The 16332-nt window shown below is 33.5% G+C and overlaps 1 protein-coding gene across 3 annotated transcripts in view; it reads left to right on the top strand.

Moving 5' to 3' along the window:
• The window catches only part of MIPOL1 (mirror-image polydactyly 1), a 373501-nt gene that overhangs the window by 77194 nt on the left and 279975 nt on the right, over positions 1–16332 (top strand). For all 3 annotated transcript variants that reach the window (XM_033188223.1, XM_033188225.1, XM_033188224.1), the window contains one exon: positions 735–840. In XM_033188223.1, coding sequence (XP_033044114.1) covers positions 735–840 — 106 coding nt within the window. The remainder of the gene's footprint in view (positions 1–734; positions 841–16332) is intronic.

The following is a 16332-nucleotide window of genomic DNA, read 5'->3' as shown; positions in this document are numbered from 1 at the left end:
TTTTGTTTCAAAATATTGGACTTAATAAGAGAAACTGTAAAGCAGTGGTATCTATTATTTTATTAGGCAAATCCCCTCCAAATATTTTGCATTAAGAAAAAAGGATGGATGAGACTGCTTTTGCAGTAGTTGTTTTTATTATTATTTCTTTTGAGATGGAGTTTCACTCTTGTTGCCCAGGCTGGAGTGCAATGGCGCCATCTCGGCCAACTGCAACTTCCGCCTCCTGGGTTGAAGTGATTCTCCTGCCTCAGCCTCCCGAATAGCTGGGATTACAGGTGCCCGCCACCACACCCAGCTAATTTTTTGTATGTTTAGTAGAGATGGAGTTTCATCATGTTGGCCAGGCTGGTCTCAAACTCCTGACCTCAGGTGATCCGCCCACCTCAGCCTCTGAAAGTGCTGGGATTATAGGCGTGAGCCACCACACCCTACCTGCAGTAGTTATTTTTAAGAATAGTGTTAGTCTTCTGAATTTCATTTGCCTATTCATGCACATGTACACATAAATTAAGTGTATATTGGGATGTTTTTATAATTTCTATATAATTACAGGTAATTATTACTTTACAAATAGTTTACATTTTTAATTTTTTTCTGGAGTTATATACCTAGGCAGTTAAATATAATATTATATAAGAACTAAGAAAAAAACCAAAAACTTTGAAATTAATTATATTTTTGTAAGACCTTTGTGAGATAAAAATCCATGATTTTTTTTTAATGTGCTTTAGCTTCAACAGAAGTTGGCTGAAGAAGATAAAGAACAGAGAAAACTAAAGTTTAAGCTGGAACTCCAAGAGAAAGAAACAGAAGCGAAAATTGCTGAAAATACAGCAGGTATAGTAGAGGAGTATTAACATATGGCCTGAAGAATCCCGCACAAGGCTATTATATGATGTGTCTTGGTGAATACTAGCATACTGGCTTATTTGTCAAAGGAGGGGAAGCTCTTCCTTTTTTTTTTTCTTTTTTGGCTGCTTAGAAAATAGGTGGCTTTAACATCCTGGTACTGGTATTAGTGAGAGCTTTACCTGTATTCATACTGATTTGGGCATTAAATGCATTGTTAACACCATGTCAATCCAATCACAAAAAGGTTGTTTGTTTTGTTGGAAGGGGCTGAACAAACAAGGGGAAATAATGATTACCAGTGCCTCTACCTTTCAGCCAGCAGTTCAAATACCACTTATTGTTTTAGCTTGTTGAGAGGAAATACTTCTCCTTTGTATGAAGATAGTCACATATTCATTGCCAATGGAAACCTACATTTGATTAAAAAATCTGTTTTGTGCAATTAATAAGTTTTCATCTGATGATGTAGATGCTAATAGAGATAATATTTTCCCGAGATTAAAGTGAAAGGTTGCCAAACTTTCAGATTATAAATGATTACCTTACATATGTTCTGGAGTCTATCTTTACTCACAGGTCTTTGCAAGGAGAAATTTTTTAATGTGTTTTTGATATGTTATAGATACAATGAAATGATTCTCAATAGTCTGTGATCTCCATCTGTGTATGCCACTGTGAATGTCTCTCTCACATTGTTTTAGTATGTTAAGGAAAGAGAAATTTCATAGAGTAATAGACATTAGCATTCAGAGCCATTTTAGACATCACTGATTTTAACATTTTTATATCATTTGGAATGCTCTTAAGAAACAATTGAATTTTGTGATTAGTCTGAGGTTATCATCATGCTTTGCAAGTCACTTTAATGGGATTACATATGTGAAAGAATTATTTTAGGTCAGAGATTTGATTAACTAGTAGAGCTTGTCTTTAAAACATTACTGTGGAAAATAGAACTAAACATTGCTATGAAAATATAACAAAGATGACCATAAATAAATACACCAGCTGAATACTAGATGGTTGCTATTCTGTTAGTGTTAAACTACCATAACATTTTTATTTTTGTGTGTGGGAAAATATGAGAGCAACATATTTTGAGGAAAATTAATAGTTTGTTAAAAATAAGTATTTCAAATATAAATTCAGAACAACTTGGCAATTTCTTAGCTTTTCATAATCAAATATATAAATATACTAATTGTTAGGATACTATTACAATAAATTTGTTTTGGATACTATTACAAGATTTTTGTTTTAAGGCATTTGCATAATGTTAACTTTGCATATGTCTTACAGAAATAATAAGATTTGGGTTTTCATAACCTATTGAAAATCATGAATTAATGTGTCTGCCTAGCCCTAGCCCATTTATTTCTTGGAGGGGAAACCTAATTAAGCAATAATATTTACTCCTTAATTTTTTTATAATGTAGCCAAGCAGATACTTCAAATATTTATTTATTGGTATTTATTTAAGGGTTCCCATTTGAACAGTTTGAATCATGCATTCATAAAATGGAAATAATTTGATTACTTTGTTATTCTTATTATTATATTTCTCATTAATAACAAAATATATTAATAAATGTCAATTATTTAAAAGATGTTTAATAAAATGTTTATAGCATTCTAAATTGATGAAAATAATAGTGTTATTTAGTTTCTCTGGAACAAAACAATCTAGTTAAAAGAGATATGTCCAACCATTTGCTTATAAAAATGACAGAAAATGAAAATTCCCCAAAGTTTTTTTAAGGTATAAATTTTCAAAGTATATCTTTCCTCTTTAATATTTTACTTCTATCTCATTTTAAGAAGAGACAAAGTATTTTGCCTATAACATTAGAAAGAATTATTATTATTATGTCAAAATAAAAATATGAATTGCTGAAGAAATTCATTGGTTTAAAACAACAGAAAATTTGGTAACTGACCCTTTGGTGGACTTTTGAACTTTTTCATATTTTCCCATTTTATGTATGGTCTTAAATAAGCTTGTCTTAAATAAACTTATTTTCTATCTGATGAATAGGAGGTACAGTCAAAAAGTAAAACAGAACAACAAAAACTACCTTGTTAGTATCTTAATAGAAAAAAGAGCAGTATAGGACTATGATTACATCTAATGAATTCTTTATGTCTTATAATGTGAAAGAACAAATAATCCGCATATGCATGGATGTTTGTTTCTATGACTGCTCATTTTTATATTTGAAATAAAATGTGTATTTGGCAAAATATAAGCACGCACACATACATAAGTATTATAATGTACTTAAACAGAATATATATGTTTAAAAATACCAAACCACTTCACAATAAAAGAAATATTTATAAAAACTAAACATTGGAAACAGCAAATAGGAGACAATCTGTCTACAGATTTTAAAAATAAAATGTTAACTAAAATATGAGGTACCCTAAGGAAATAGTAGGCGTTTTCTTAGAGTATGTAAAATACAGAGATTTATATATAAAGATACTCATATAATATTAGTTGCTATAGCAAGAGAATTAAAAACAGTCTAACCATAAGGGAATTATTAAATAAGTTATGATACATTTATAATTTGAGACATTTTATAATAATTAAGAATATTTGAGGATATGAGAAAAACTTCATAACTATTAAGTGAAAGAAATAGGGAAAACTATAATATAATTTTATAAAAATAACAATATATATACATGTATGTTATATAAAATAAGAGGCAAATGGTGGTGGCCTTTAAGTGAAACTATTAATTTTTCAGTGAACAGTTTCTGCCTTTTTCAGATTTTCTATAATGAGCATAGATTTAGTGTTAAAAAAAACAACATTGTTTTCAAAAGATGTAATTTTTTTTAAGAAATTACTTGCACTCTAATCTTAAAATTTGAGACATAAAGACCATATGGTTTTATGAAAACCATATGATGGCTGTGATCCAGTTTTGCCATTTTTTACCCATGCCATTTTTTTAGTCTTTCAGCTTTTCCTTGTATTTATTTTTATATCTTTATGTTTATTATGTATCATATATACATTAGTCTATCTTGTCTTCCAAGGTGATTGTATAATTTATAAGACTCTGGTACAGTCAAGACCACATAAAACAAAAGATGTCCAGTTCTCAGTAGGCAGTTTGGAGCAATTGGGAAGACCAAAATCCTTAGAGTCACATTGATCCAGGTTCAAATTACAGCTTGGACACTTGATATTGATTCTCTACCGTTGGGCACGTTATTTAACCTCTTTGGGTTTATCTTCTCCCATGTAAAATGTGGATATTAGCCAACTTACCAGATGATTTTAAGGATTAGTGTTAATATATCAAAGAACATGATATATAACTAGTACTCAGTAAGTTATGTCTCCAATTAATATTATTTTGTTGCTTTATGTTTATGAAATTCTTAAATCTTTGATGTCATTATTGCCAGCAGTTGTGAAAAGACATTTTATTCTGTTTGGCTTTTAAGTAAAAATTAATGGGCTACTGTTAATAGATTTTGAAAGGGCACTAAACTGAAAAATGGACAAACAGAAGAAGAAACAAAGTATTTGATTATTAATAAAACTGCAGTTGAGATACAGATATTTAATATCACTAATACATTTTACTCAAATGTGAATTCAAAATAAAAGAAATGGGGTGCAAAAGATTTGAGCTTTTATGCAATGTGTACCTATGATAAACTTTTATGTAGACCGTTACTTAGCTTCAAGTCTTTTTCCTTTGTTTCCCCATTGGTTTTTTCATAACACAAATCTGTTATTCTAATGTGATTTTATGAGAGTTTGAAACTCAGCTGTGCCCCCTATCATGTTAAAATCTCTGATGGTTGACTCCCTTACCTTTCTTTTCCTTTCTCACTTCACCATCATTATTGTCATTGTCACCGTCATTGATACTGTTTATTAAGCACTTAAATGTTTCACAGGAACTATGCTTACTTCTTTACAAATCAGACAAATATTTATTGCAGACTCATTATGTTCTAGGCCCTGTGTTAGACACTGAATATAGATCAGCATATAAGACAGATTTGGATCTCAGGCATTTTTTTTTTTTTTGCCTGTTATTACTTCTCTGAAATCATAATACACCATACATGTTTTAAGTAGTGGTTAAATGCGCAGACTTTGAATTCAGACCTTTGTTCTAATCTTTTTGCCACTTATCATGTGTAATGACAGCCTCACTAAGCATTAGTTAAAATCTACTATAGGTTGTTGTGATGCTTAAGTGAGATAATGTTTATGAAGTGCTTAACCCATAGAAGGCACTCAATAATAATTATGATGATAAGATGATGATGTTGTAACCATCTTGTTTTCTCAAGACTTCTTCGTCTAATAGAGGACATACTCAAAGTGTTCCTAAATGTGTGATTATGTAAATAACTATGCCATACTTATCTATATAATTAGTATGGGATAGTAATTTATATATGGTTTTGTTTCACAAGGAATTGATTTTTGTTTCTTTTGTTAAAACAGTTTACAAAGAATTTTTATTAATAATTTAATTTGATCCCCAGTTTTGAGTTTTCCTTGATTTTTAGAATTAACCTTATTTCAAAAGCGTTGAAATATTTTTTAAAAGTTAAAATCTCTAAAAAAAAAGTTAGAATGTTTAATAAGTAGGTCTTATTTAGTCTTAGGAAAAGCTGAAATGACCATCTCACTCCCTGTGTGTTAATTATTTACTTCATTGTAGCTGTTTAAGACTTTTTACTGAGTTTTAGCTCATTAAATTATACATGTTGGTAATATTATTTGAAGATTGTATGAATGACCTTCAAATGCTAGGAGATGTTTTAGAGAAGCAGAGAAGAAACATTGCATTTTTGTTCTTTAGGTATGTATCTCTTCTCACCTAAAAAAAGTCATTAAAACACAAGCATTTTAAAATTGGTTTTAGTTCAATTGAATTTAACAATGAGAGATAGTATGCTATGGCCTGATTTGCATCCATTAATTTGCTCTTATGTCAGTGATGATGTGTTTTTATGCGTCTTAAAAATAGCTTGTTCAATTAAACCTTTCATTTTTCCCAAACAGTCCCAGTGGGCATTATCTAGTGTTTTTTGTCTCTTTAATTTTTGTTATTCTATTATATTCTATTCTATTGCTTTTATAGTATGCAGATGATGCTTGAATTTTACATAAAAGTATTTATTTACATAGTGTTTTATATATTATTTTGTGAAATTTAAAATATTTATATTTCTTTAAAAGCCTTATTTTTCTATTTCTTAAAAGCTCACTTTAGAGCCTCTGCTTTATATGTTAGTTATTTTTCTTTCTTGCATGTCATCCATTAAAGATTAGCTGTGGAAGGTTGGAGCATGGAGAGATTATGAATGACAGAACAACTCCTGTAGAATAATAATCAGTTTTTGGTATTTAATGCTGTTTGACTTTTGCAGACACATTTCTTATTAACCTTTGGTACAAAGAGAAATCCAGGTTCCTGATATCTCATGGAGAAGATGAATTTGAGATCCTCTTCCAATTAAACTGAAATAAAGCCAATATTAGGTTTTAGCCAAAAGAACTCCTTAGTTCCTAAGTCTTGTGTTTTTAAGTCTCTATCTATCTATCTATCTATCTAGCTATCTATCTATCTATCTTCTAATCTATCTTACTGCATTTTAACATGTAATTCAATGGTTACGTAATTTGCTTAACTTACTTGTACTGATGATGCAAGCATTTGATTTTTCTCTTTAAACATAGATTTCTTTCTATGCATGCAAATTTAGACTGATACTTTGTAAATTAAAAAAAATATTGTCAATATATTTTTATTACAGAAAATGTTTATTTTCTTTTGGTAGGGAGAAGAGGAGTTTAATTGATATACTTTAATAGCAAGTATATCAAGATACCCTAGTGGATTAAAATGGGAAAAAAAATTATATTATAGAAAATGTTTACATTATTCTCTTGTGAAAAGATTATCTGTTACTATGTATCATATCTCAGATGATGTTGACCATCTAAGAGGAACAAGAGTTAATTTTCTTTACCAGAATAGAAAATGGCATAGTTTTTATCTTTAAGAAATAATACACATTGGAATCTCATTTTTCTGTGTATATAATGGGCATCAATAAAATGTGATAAGTATTAGTAATGTAAAGTATTAGCCTTTAACCTAATACTTCAATGCCTTAACAGAATTAAATTATAATGCTGCCTTAAATTTATATCTGTATTTATTTTTTTAATTTGAAAAGAAAAGGGATTTCAAGAATATGGCCACTAATTTCAGATAACATGAAGGCCCATCTCTGTGAAACACAGCAGGTAGAAATATTGATAGACTATTGATTATATTACTATCTTTGGCTACAGAATTCTATGGATATGAATCAGAATGAATTCTGACGAGTGCCAGGTCAAATAATACTTGAGGAAAGAATATAACCAATTTTGTATCCTTGCTTCCTAGAAAAGTTTGGTTTTTTTCTGGAAAAACAATAAAATTGGAGTAGACGGAGGATCCGTTATATGTAAGAATAGCCAACAGCTGGAAATATTTTATTGGGTTTAACATACAGTGGACTTTAGCATAATGTCAAGCATTTGAAAATATATGTAATTAAGGTATTTACAACATAAAAATAACAAAAATAAAACTTTTCAGAAAGTTATCTAAAGACTTTTTCATATGTCTAATGATTCTAAAGAGGAAATGAGATTAGAAAATGTTTAGATAGCACTTATATTTCAAAGAATTTTCATATTGGTATCTATTAAAATTTAATACTGATAGTCTGTTTAGTAAATACACAAAAAGTTTTTAAGTTATATTTCAAAAGGCATACAATTATCAATACTGATTTTAATGCTTCAGGGATAAACTTTTCTCTTTCACATTGGAAAAGGTAGCTCCAATATCACATATATTAAATCTTTGAATGTAAGCATAGAACATATTTTCATGTAAGCATAGAACATATTTTCAGAAAACTTTTTTATAAAATCTTTGAGTTTTCTATAGTAAATACATGTGTATAGTAATCGAGGGTTTTTAAAAAATGCTTTTGATTCAGTCTTGCTACTGAAACATACTATTTTGCATAATTTTCAAATTAATCTTGAACAGTTTCTGTACTGACACTGAGTGTATAAATTTACAGCAACTTTACAGAGGAAAGTTTGAAGTATATATTAAGAGTTTTAGCGGGCGCGGTGGCTCAAGCCTGTCATCCTAGCACTTTGGGAGGCCGAGACGGGCGGATCATGAGGTCAGGAGATCGAGACTATCCTGGCTAACACGGTGAAACCCCGTCTCTACTAAAAAATACAAAAAACTAGCCGGGCGCGGTGGCGGGCGCCTGTAGTCCCAGCTACTCCGGAGGCTGAGGCAGGAGAATGGCGTGAACCCGGGAGGCGGAGCTTGCAGTGAGCTGAGATCCGGCCACCGCACTCCAGCCTGGGCGACACAGCAAGACTCCGTCTCAACAACAACAACAAAAAAAGAGTTTTAAAAGCTGACTTTTAGCCGGGCGCGGTGGCTCAAGCCTGTAATCCCAGCACTTTGGGAGGCCGAGACGGGCGGATCACGAGGTCAGGAGATCGAGACTATCCTGGCTAACACGGTGAAACCCCGTCTCTACTAAAAATACAAAAACTAGCCGGGCGAAGTGGCGGGCGCCTGTAGTCCCAGCTACTCGGGAGGCTGAGGCAGGAGAATGGCGTGAACCCGGGAGGCGGAGCTTGCAGTGAGCTGAGATCCGGCCACTGCACTCCAGTCCGGGCGACAGAGCGAGACTCCGCCTCAAAAAAAAAAAAAAAATAAATAAATAAAAGCTGACTTTTAATCTAGTCATCATAATACTTCTAGTAATTTTCTTAATTAGGTATGTATATACATAAAGGTGTATACAAAGATATTCATTACAGTGTTGTTTATATAGCCAATAGTTGGAAACTGTATAATCTCATATTAGGAGCATCTTAGTTGAATCATATATAGCATGTCCAAATGATAAAATTTCATGTGCTATTTTATGTTTTTGAAGAGTACTGAAGCATATAGAAACATATGCTGCTTATTTTAATTACAGGGTTACAAGGCTATACTAAATATTTTTCTCCTTTAAATTTTTATGAGTTTGTACTACTTTTTAATCAGAAAAAGTTATTTACAAAGTAATTGTATAAAATGTTGCAAAGTCTAGTTTTAAAAAATAAATAGTCCCATTTATGAAAGAAGTTCTGGAGTAATCAGTTGAATTCAGCATTGTTATGGCAAAAACAGAAACATTGAACTAATTTGAGTAGGTTTTGGTTAATTTTCTACTGGTGTGGGTCATCTACCATCTATTTTAAAATTTCCAATAGCCGGTTTATACAAAGAAGGAAAAATTACAATTATTAAGGAGATTAAAATATATAGTGTTTGTAGTTCTAGAATATATATTTGGTGGTTTTATAAATGCCAATTGTTCTCAGATTTGCAAGGAATCAATGTAACATCATTATAATTCTTCTCCAGATGGTTATTGCTCATGTAAAACTGTAATGGTAGATATTCATAGAATCTGAGATTCTTTTATATGTAGTAAATCTGGTCTTTTACAAAATTATTGTGTATATTGCTTAGAATTTTCCAACATGAATTATTATCCAGTTATTGTTTGATATGTTTAAAATCCTAATGATTTATTTTTCTTTTTAATTTAGCCTTTTATATTTACATAAGTACTATAGGATGTTAACAGATGGATTTTTTTTTCCTGCAAAATGTCTGTCCTCCAAATTATGTTATTTAGAGAATCATGAGCCAATGTTTAAACTAGAATGTTATCCAAGGTACTGTCTCACTCTTACTGTATTTTAAAAGTAGTTTGAAAAGTGTGGAATATGGATTTGTCAATAGACTTGGGTCTACTAAGAAAATATGTACTCTGCCTTGACTCAATAAACTCATACTTAGTATGGTTCAGCTTCTTCATATTTACTCTTGCCCATATTAGAAAACAATTAGCTTACTAAACAAATTTGAGTATTTGGTTGAGGGGGGTGTGGGTGATCCTCTCTGAATCTTTCTCATTTGACTAAGAATTATAGGATATTTGATAACCATGTTTAAAAATGGAGATATCCAAATATTATTGTAAACACCCAATGATTTGTTTTACCTACACTATAAGTATTTTACTTGGTTGGCTTACATAGTAGCTAATAATATTTGTTAATGTAATTTAACTGCTGTGAACCTTTACTGAACAAATATTGAAATTTATTCAAGTCAAAGAAAGAGAATCTCTAATGACTTTTGTTAAAGCTTCTATTTAATAGTTAAGGAGAAAAGTTTGTATGACATATGAGATGCAATTAACAGTAGATTTTACATTTAATAAAAAGAAAGAAGCATGCGTATTTGCTTTATTCATTCCATCATAATTTGCATTAGAGCTGTGGGTGTTTAATGAGCAAATTCCAGCTAAAATGCTATATTGATTTTCTAGTGAACTTTGTAATAGTCATCCACCTTGGAAAAGCTCAGTGTTTACAATTAAGTTTTCTTTACTAAAAATGTTTGAGAGTTGCATATTGATCCTTTGAAAGTACTGAATTCCAGAATCAGGATTTTTTATAACCAACAAATTTCACATCTAATAGATGTTAAAAATTGTCATTCAGTAATACCTTAATTTTGGTTTTGAGGGTTTTTTGTTTTATTTTTAATTGACAAATAATAACTGTATATATTATTCCCTTAATTGATGTATGATTTGCAGATTTATGAAGTGCAATGTGATGTTTCAGTACATGTACATACATTGGGAAATGATCAAATCAGTCTGATTAACATATTTGCCACCTCAAATACTTACTGTTTCTTGGTGATGAGGACATTTAAAATCTATTATTTTAGCTTTTTGAAATATACATTACTATTCATTATAAGTCACCTTGATGTATAATAGATCACCAGAACCTATTCCTCCTGTCGAACTGAAAATTTTATTTTTTGACCAAGATCTCTCCTTTCCTCCTCCACCCTCACCCCCAGCCTCTGGTAGCTATTGTTCTACTCTTTACTTATGTGAGTCCCACATTTTTAGATTCCACATATGTGAAATCATGAGGTATTTGTCTCTCTGTGCTTGGCTTATTTCACCTAGCATAATGCCCTCTAGGTCTACCCATGTTGTTGTAAATGACAGAATATTCCTTCTTTTTTTCAGCTTTTCCAGCTGAAAAACCTAAATCCTACCTTTTAAAGGCTGTATTGTATTCCATTGTAGCACATTAAAAAAAATTCATTTATCCATTGTTTGGCATATCCGTTGTTTCCATATCTTGGCTATCGTGAGTAATGCTGCAGTGAACGTGGGAGTGTTGGCATTTCTTTAATGTACTTCCTTCAACTCCTTTGGATACATACCTGGAAGTGGCACTGCTGGATCACATGGTAACTCTATTTTTAGTTTCATGTAGAACCTCATACCGTTTTCCAAAATGGCTGTACTAATTTACAATACCACCAACATTGTGTAATGATTTGCTTTTCTCCACATCCACACCAACACTTGTTATCTTTCATATTTTTGATAATAGCCAATCTAACAGGGGTGAGGTGATAGCTCATTGTGATTTTAGTTTGGCTTTCTCTTGTGATTAGAGATGTTCAGCTTTCTTTATATAACTGTTAGTCATTTGTCTTTTTTTGAGAAATATTTGCTAGTTTGAGACTGAGCCCCACTCTGTTGCCCAGGCTGGAGTGCAGTGGCACAATGTTGGCTCACTGCAACCTCCACCTCCCGGGTTCAAACAATTCTTGTGCCTCAGCTCCCGAATAACTGGGATTACAGGCACATGCCACCAGGCCTGGCTAATTTTTGTATTTTTAGTAGAGACATGGTTCCACCATGTTGGTCGTGCTAATTGTTCTTGAGTAGTTCGAGTTCCATGTATATTTTTGGTATTATTCTTTTAATTAATGTGTCATTTGCAGATATTTTCTCCTACACTGTAGGTTGTCTCTCACTGTTGTTTCCTTAACTGTGCAGAAGTTTTTTAGTTTGATGCAATCCTATTGGTCTGTTTTTACTTTCATAGCGTGTGCCTTTGGGGTCATATTCAGGAAGTCTCTGTCTAAACCAATGTCACGGAACTTTCCCCGTGTTTTCTTCTAGTAGTTTTACACTTTCAGGTTTTATGTTTTAGTCTTCAGTGCATTTTAAACTGGTTCTTGAATAAGGGATGGGATGATGCTTGTTTTTATTCTGCATGCAGATATCTAATTTTCCCAGCACCATTTATTGAAGAGATTGTACTTTCTCCATTGTGTGTTCTTGGCAGCTTTGTTGAAAATCAGTTGACCATAATTGTGTGGGTTTATTTCTGGATGCTCTATCCTGTTCCATTGGTCAGTGTGTCTGTTTTTATGACAATACCATGCTGGTTTTTTTTTTTTTTTTGGAGACAAAGTCTTGTTCTGTCATCCAGGCTGGAGTACAGTGGCGTGATCTCAGCTCACTGCATCCTCCGTCTCCCAGGTTCAAGTGCTTCTCCTGCCTCGGCCTCCTGAGTAGCTGGATTACTGGAATGCACCACTATGCCCAGCAAATTTTCATATTTTTGGTAGATATGGGGTTTCACCATGTTGACCAGGCTGGTCTTGAACTCTTGACCTCAGATGATCCATCTGCCTCGGCCTCACAAATTGCTGGGATTACAGGCATGAGCTACTACACCCAGCCACCATGCTCTTTTGATTACTCTGGCTTTGTGATATATTTTAAATGGTAGTTGCTTAAAATTGCTTTGACTGTTTGGGGTCTTTTGTGATTCCATATGAATTTTAGGATTGTTTTTTCTATTTCTATTTCTGTGAAGAATTACAGTAGAATTTTTATAGGGATTGCATTGAATCTTTAGAGTAATACCTTAATTTTGAAAAACATTCTTATCATTTATAAATTCTATAACCAGATTTTATGTGTTTGTGCATGTGTGTTTTCTGGCATTTAAAATTTTAACCTTAGAATATTTAAATGGCAATATCCTTTAAATGTACATATACATCTTTGGATTTGAAGTAGCATTTAAAAAAAAGTGTTTTCTCTTGATCACACAGGACCAAAGAAGCCCTCTGTATATAACACTTACTTTTAAGCATAGAGATGTTTAGACTTATTACTAAAGCACCTGATATGCTAGTCTTACTCTTTCATCAGGTACTATTTCATGTAAAGTGGTATATAACTTGCATTACAAGTAACTGTATAAAGATCTGGCCACAGTTTATAGAAATGAAAGGAAACCTATTGGCATTTAAAGTTTAGTAGTTAGTATTTTAACCTTTTGATATCTCAGAATATTTCAGGGTAGCGTGTTGATCTATGCTTACATCACTATTTACCATCATTTTGTCCCTTCTGTCTGGCCTACAAATTAGAAGTATTTTTATTAGACTGATGTGCTGCCTGCTGCACTAAGGAGGCAACTTAGAAGTATGTGATAATGTTAAACTTAAAAAAATCTTAGAATACCATATTTTTGTTTGTTTGATTTTTGAGACCCTGTCTTGCTCTGTCTTCCAGGCTGGAGTGCAGTGGCACGATGTTGTCTCACTGCAACCTCCTCCTCCTAGGTTCAAGCAGTTCTCCTGCCTTAGCCTCCCAAGTAGGTGGGACTACAGGCGTGAGCTACCATGCCTGGCTAAGTTTTGTATTTTTAGTAGAGATGAGTTTGCATCATGTTGGTTAGGCTGGTCTTAAACTCCTGGCCTCAGGTGATCCACCTGCCTTGATCTTCCAAAGTGCTGGGATTACAGATGTGAGCCACTGCAATATTTTTGATAAACTATTAATATAAATATGGTATGCAGCATACAATATAGAATGGATTCGGAATAATTTTTCTTTCAGTCCCTTACATAATTTTTGCCTGCCAATGAAAAAGGCTAAAAATTGAGGAATTTTGACTTAGATTTTTAATATGTAAGTAGTACAAATTAATCAAAACCACATTATTAATATGTCTAGGAATTAAGTCATTGTGACTGTGGTTTGAGTATCATTACTGTAGTGGTAGAATGGAACTAACATTTGTTGATGATCCACTTTATTTATTTGGCCAAGAGCTTTCATATATTTTCTAATTTAATTTTTCATAACATCATGAATAGTGGTATTTTACCGATTTTATATACCCAAACTTCAACTAAAATAATGTAAGAAATTAACAAAAACAAGGTTGCTAACCTTTAATACCTTAGATCACAGTTAAAACTCATATTCTTCCATATACCATGCTATTAACCATACTATGCAAGATACACCATGTTGGTTTCTCCAAACTGTTATTACTGCTCTTACTGGTAGGATATTCTGTAGCATTAGAAGGGAAAAGTAAAATTCATTTTTGTGTAGTACAGTTGGTAGAAGTTGCTGTCGAAACAGCATGAGGCGCCAGGCGTGGTGGCTCACACCTGTAATCCTAGCACTTTGGGAGGCCAAGGCAGGTGGATCACCTGAGGTCAGGAGTTCAAGACCAGCTTGGCCAACATGGCAAAACCCCATCTCTACTAAAAATACAAAAAATTAGCTGAGTGTAGTGTTGGGCGCCTGTGATCCCAACTACTCAGGAGGCTGAGGCAAGAGAATTGCTTGAACCTGGGAGGCGGAGGTTGCAGTGAGCTGAGATTTCACTATTGCACTCCAACCTGGGCAACAGAATGAGACTCTCAAAACAAACAAACAAACAACAACAACAACAACAAAAAACCAGCATGAGGAATTGATACAGTAGTCCCATCTTATCTATGGTTCCTTTTTCCATGGTTTCAGTTATTCAAAGTCTGAAAATATTGTGAAACATTTCAGAAATAAATAGTTCATAAGTTTTAAATTACATATTGTTTTGAGTAGTGTAATGAAATTTTGTGCCATCTTGCCCAGGGTGTGAACTGACTGGCTAGTTCGATCCATGCTGAATACTCTACCACCACTTTTCCACTACTTACAATTTTAAGAAATATAATAATAACTTTTTTTTTTTTTTTGAGACAGGGTCTTACTCTGTCATCCATGCTGAGTGCAGTGGCACAATTACAGCTTACTGCAGCCTGTACCTCCCAGGCTCCAGCTGGGTTTCACCAAGTTGGCCAGGCTGGTTTCAAATTTCTGGGCTTAAGTGATTCTCCCACCTCGGCCTACCAAATTTTTATTTTTTTGTAGAGACAAGGTCTCACTATGTTAGCCAGGCTGGTCTCGAACTCCTGAGCTCAAGTGATTCTCCCACCTTGACCTGCCAAAATGCTGGGATTATAGGTGTGAGCTACCATGCTGGGCCTAATAACTATCTTGATTAACTGTATATTAATCTGTAACAATCCGTGGGGAGGGATCCAATACTTTACAAACTAAAAGAGCATTTCAAAATATTTCTGAAGTTTATTTTGTAGTTCGACAGTATAAATAAAATTTGGTTCAGTGATTCATGTATTTGAGGCCCTCTTTGTCTAACGCTACAGTAATATTATTATTATTTTTTGAGATGGAGTTTCGCTCTCATTGCCCAGGCTGTAGTGCGATGGTGTGATCTCGGCTCACTGCAACCTCTATCTCCCGGGTTCAAGCAATTCTGCCTCAGCCACCTGTGTAGCTAGGATTGCAGGCATGCGCCACCACGCCTGGTTAATTTTGTATTTTTAGCAGAGGCGGGGGTTTCACCATGTTGGCCAGGCTGGTCTTGAATTCCCGACCTCATGTGATTCGCCCACCTTGGCCTCCCCAAGTGCTGGGATTACAGACGTGAGCCACCATGTAATTACAGCCTGGCCCACATTGCAGTAATGTTTTTAACAATTATGTAAGATTTCAGACATACAAACAATAAAATTATGCTTAAGAAATGATAATTTCAGATAACATTAAAGCTCCTGATACAGTGCTGCAAAAATCTAGATGATGCCATTTGTATTCAAATCTATATCGGCAGTGCCCCCTGCTCTGTGCAGTTGTGCACTACTATAACAGCACAGCATTGTCCTATTTTATTCTTCCCTTACCCATTTTCTTTCCTCCCCTTCCACCTTCCTGCTGAGATAATTACTGTTTTGAATTTTGTGTTTACCCTTTTCATGATCATTGTATTATTTATTTATTTATTTGATACTGAGTCTCACACTGTCACCCAGGCTGGAGTGCAGTGGCACAATCTCGGCTCATTGCAACCTCCGCCTCCTGGGTTCATGCCATTCTCCTGCCACAGCCTCCCCCCGAGTAGCTGGGACTACAGGCACCTACCACCATGCCTGGCTAATTTTTTGTATTTTTAGTAGAGACGGGGTTTCACTGTGTTAGCCAGGATGGTCTTGGTCTCCTGACCTGGTGATCTGCCCGCCTAGGCCTCCCAAAGTGTTGAGATTACATGCGTGAGCCTCTGTGCCTGCCCTGCTCATTGTATTATTTTTACTAACTGCGTCTATTCATAAGTAGTGAGTAGAGTTGTTTTAC

The sequence above is a fragment of the Trachypithecus francoisi genome, unplaced genomic scaffold (assembly GCF_009764315.1).
Source record: "Trachypithecus francoisi isolate TF-2019V2 unplaced genomic scaffold, Tfra_2.0 Lachesis_group3, whole genome shotgun sequence".
Taxonomy (NCBI): Eukaryota; Metazoa; Chordata; class Mammalia; order Primates; family Cercopithecidae; genus Trachypithecus; species Trachypithecus francoisi.
Note: the sequence above shows the minus strand (reverse complement) of the source record. Positions and strands in the feature narration are given on the sequence as shown.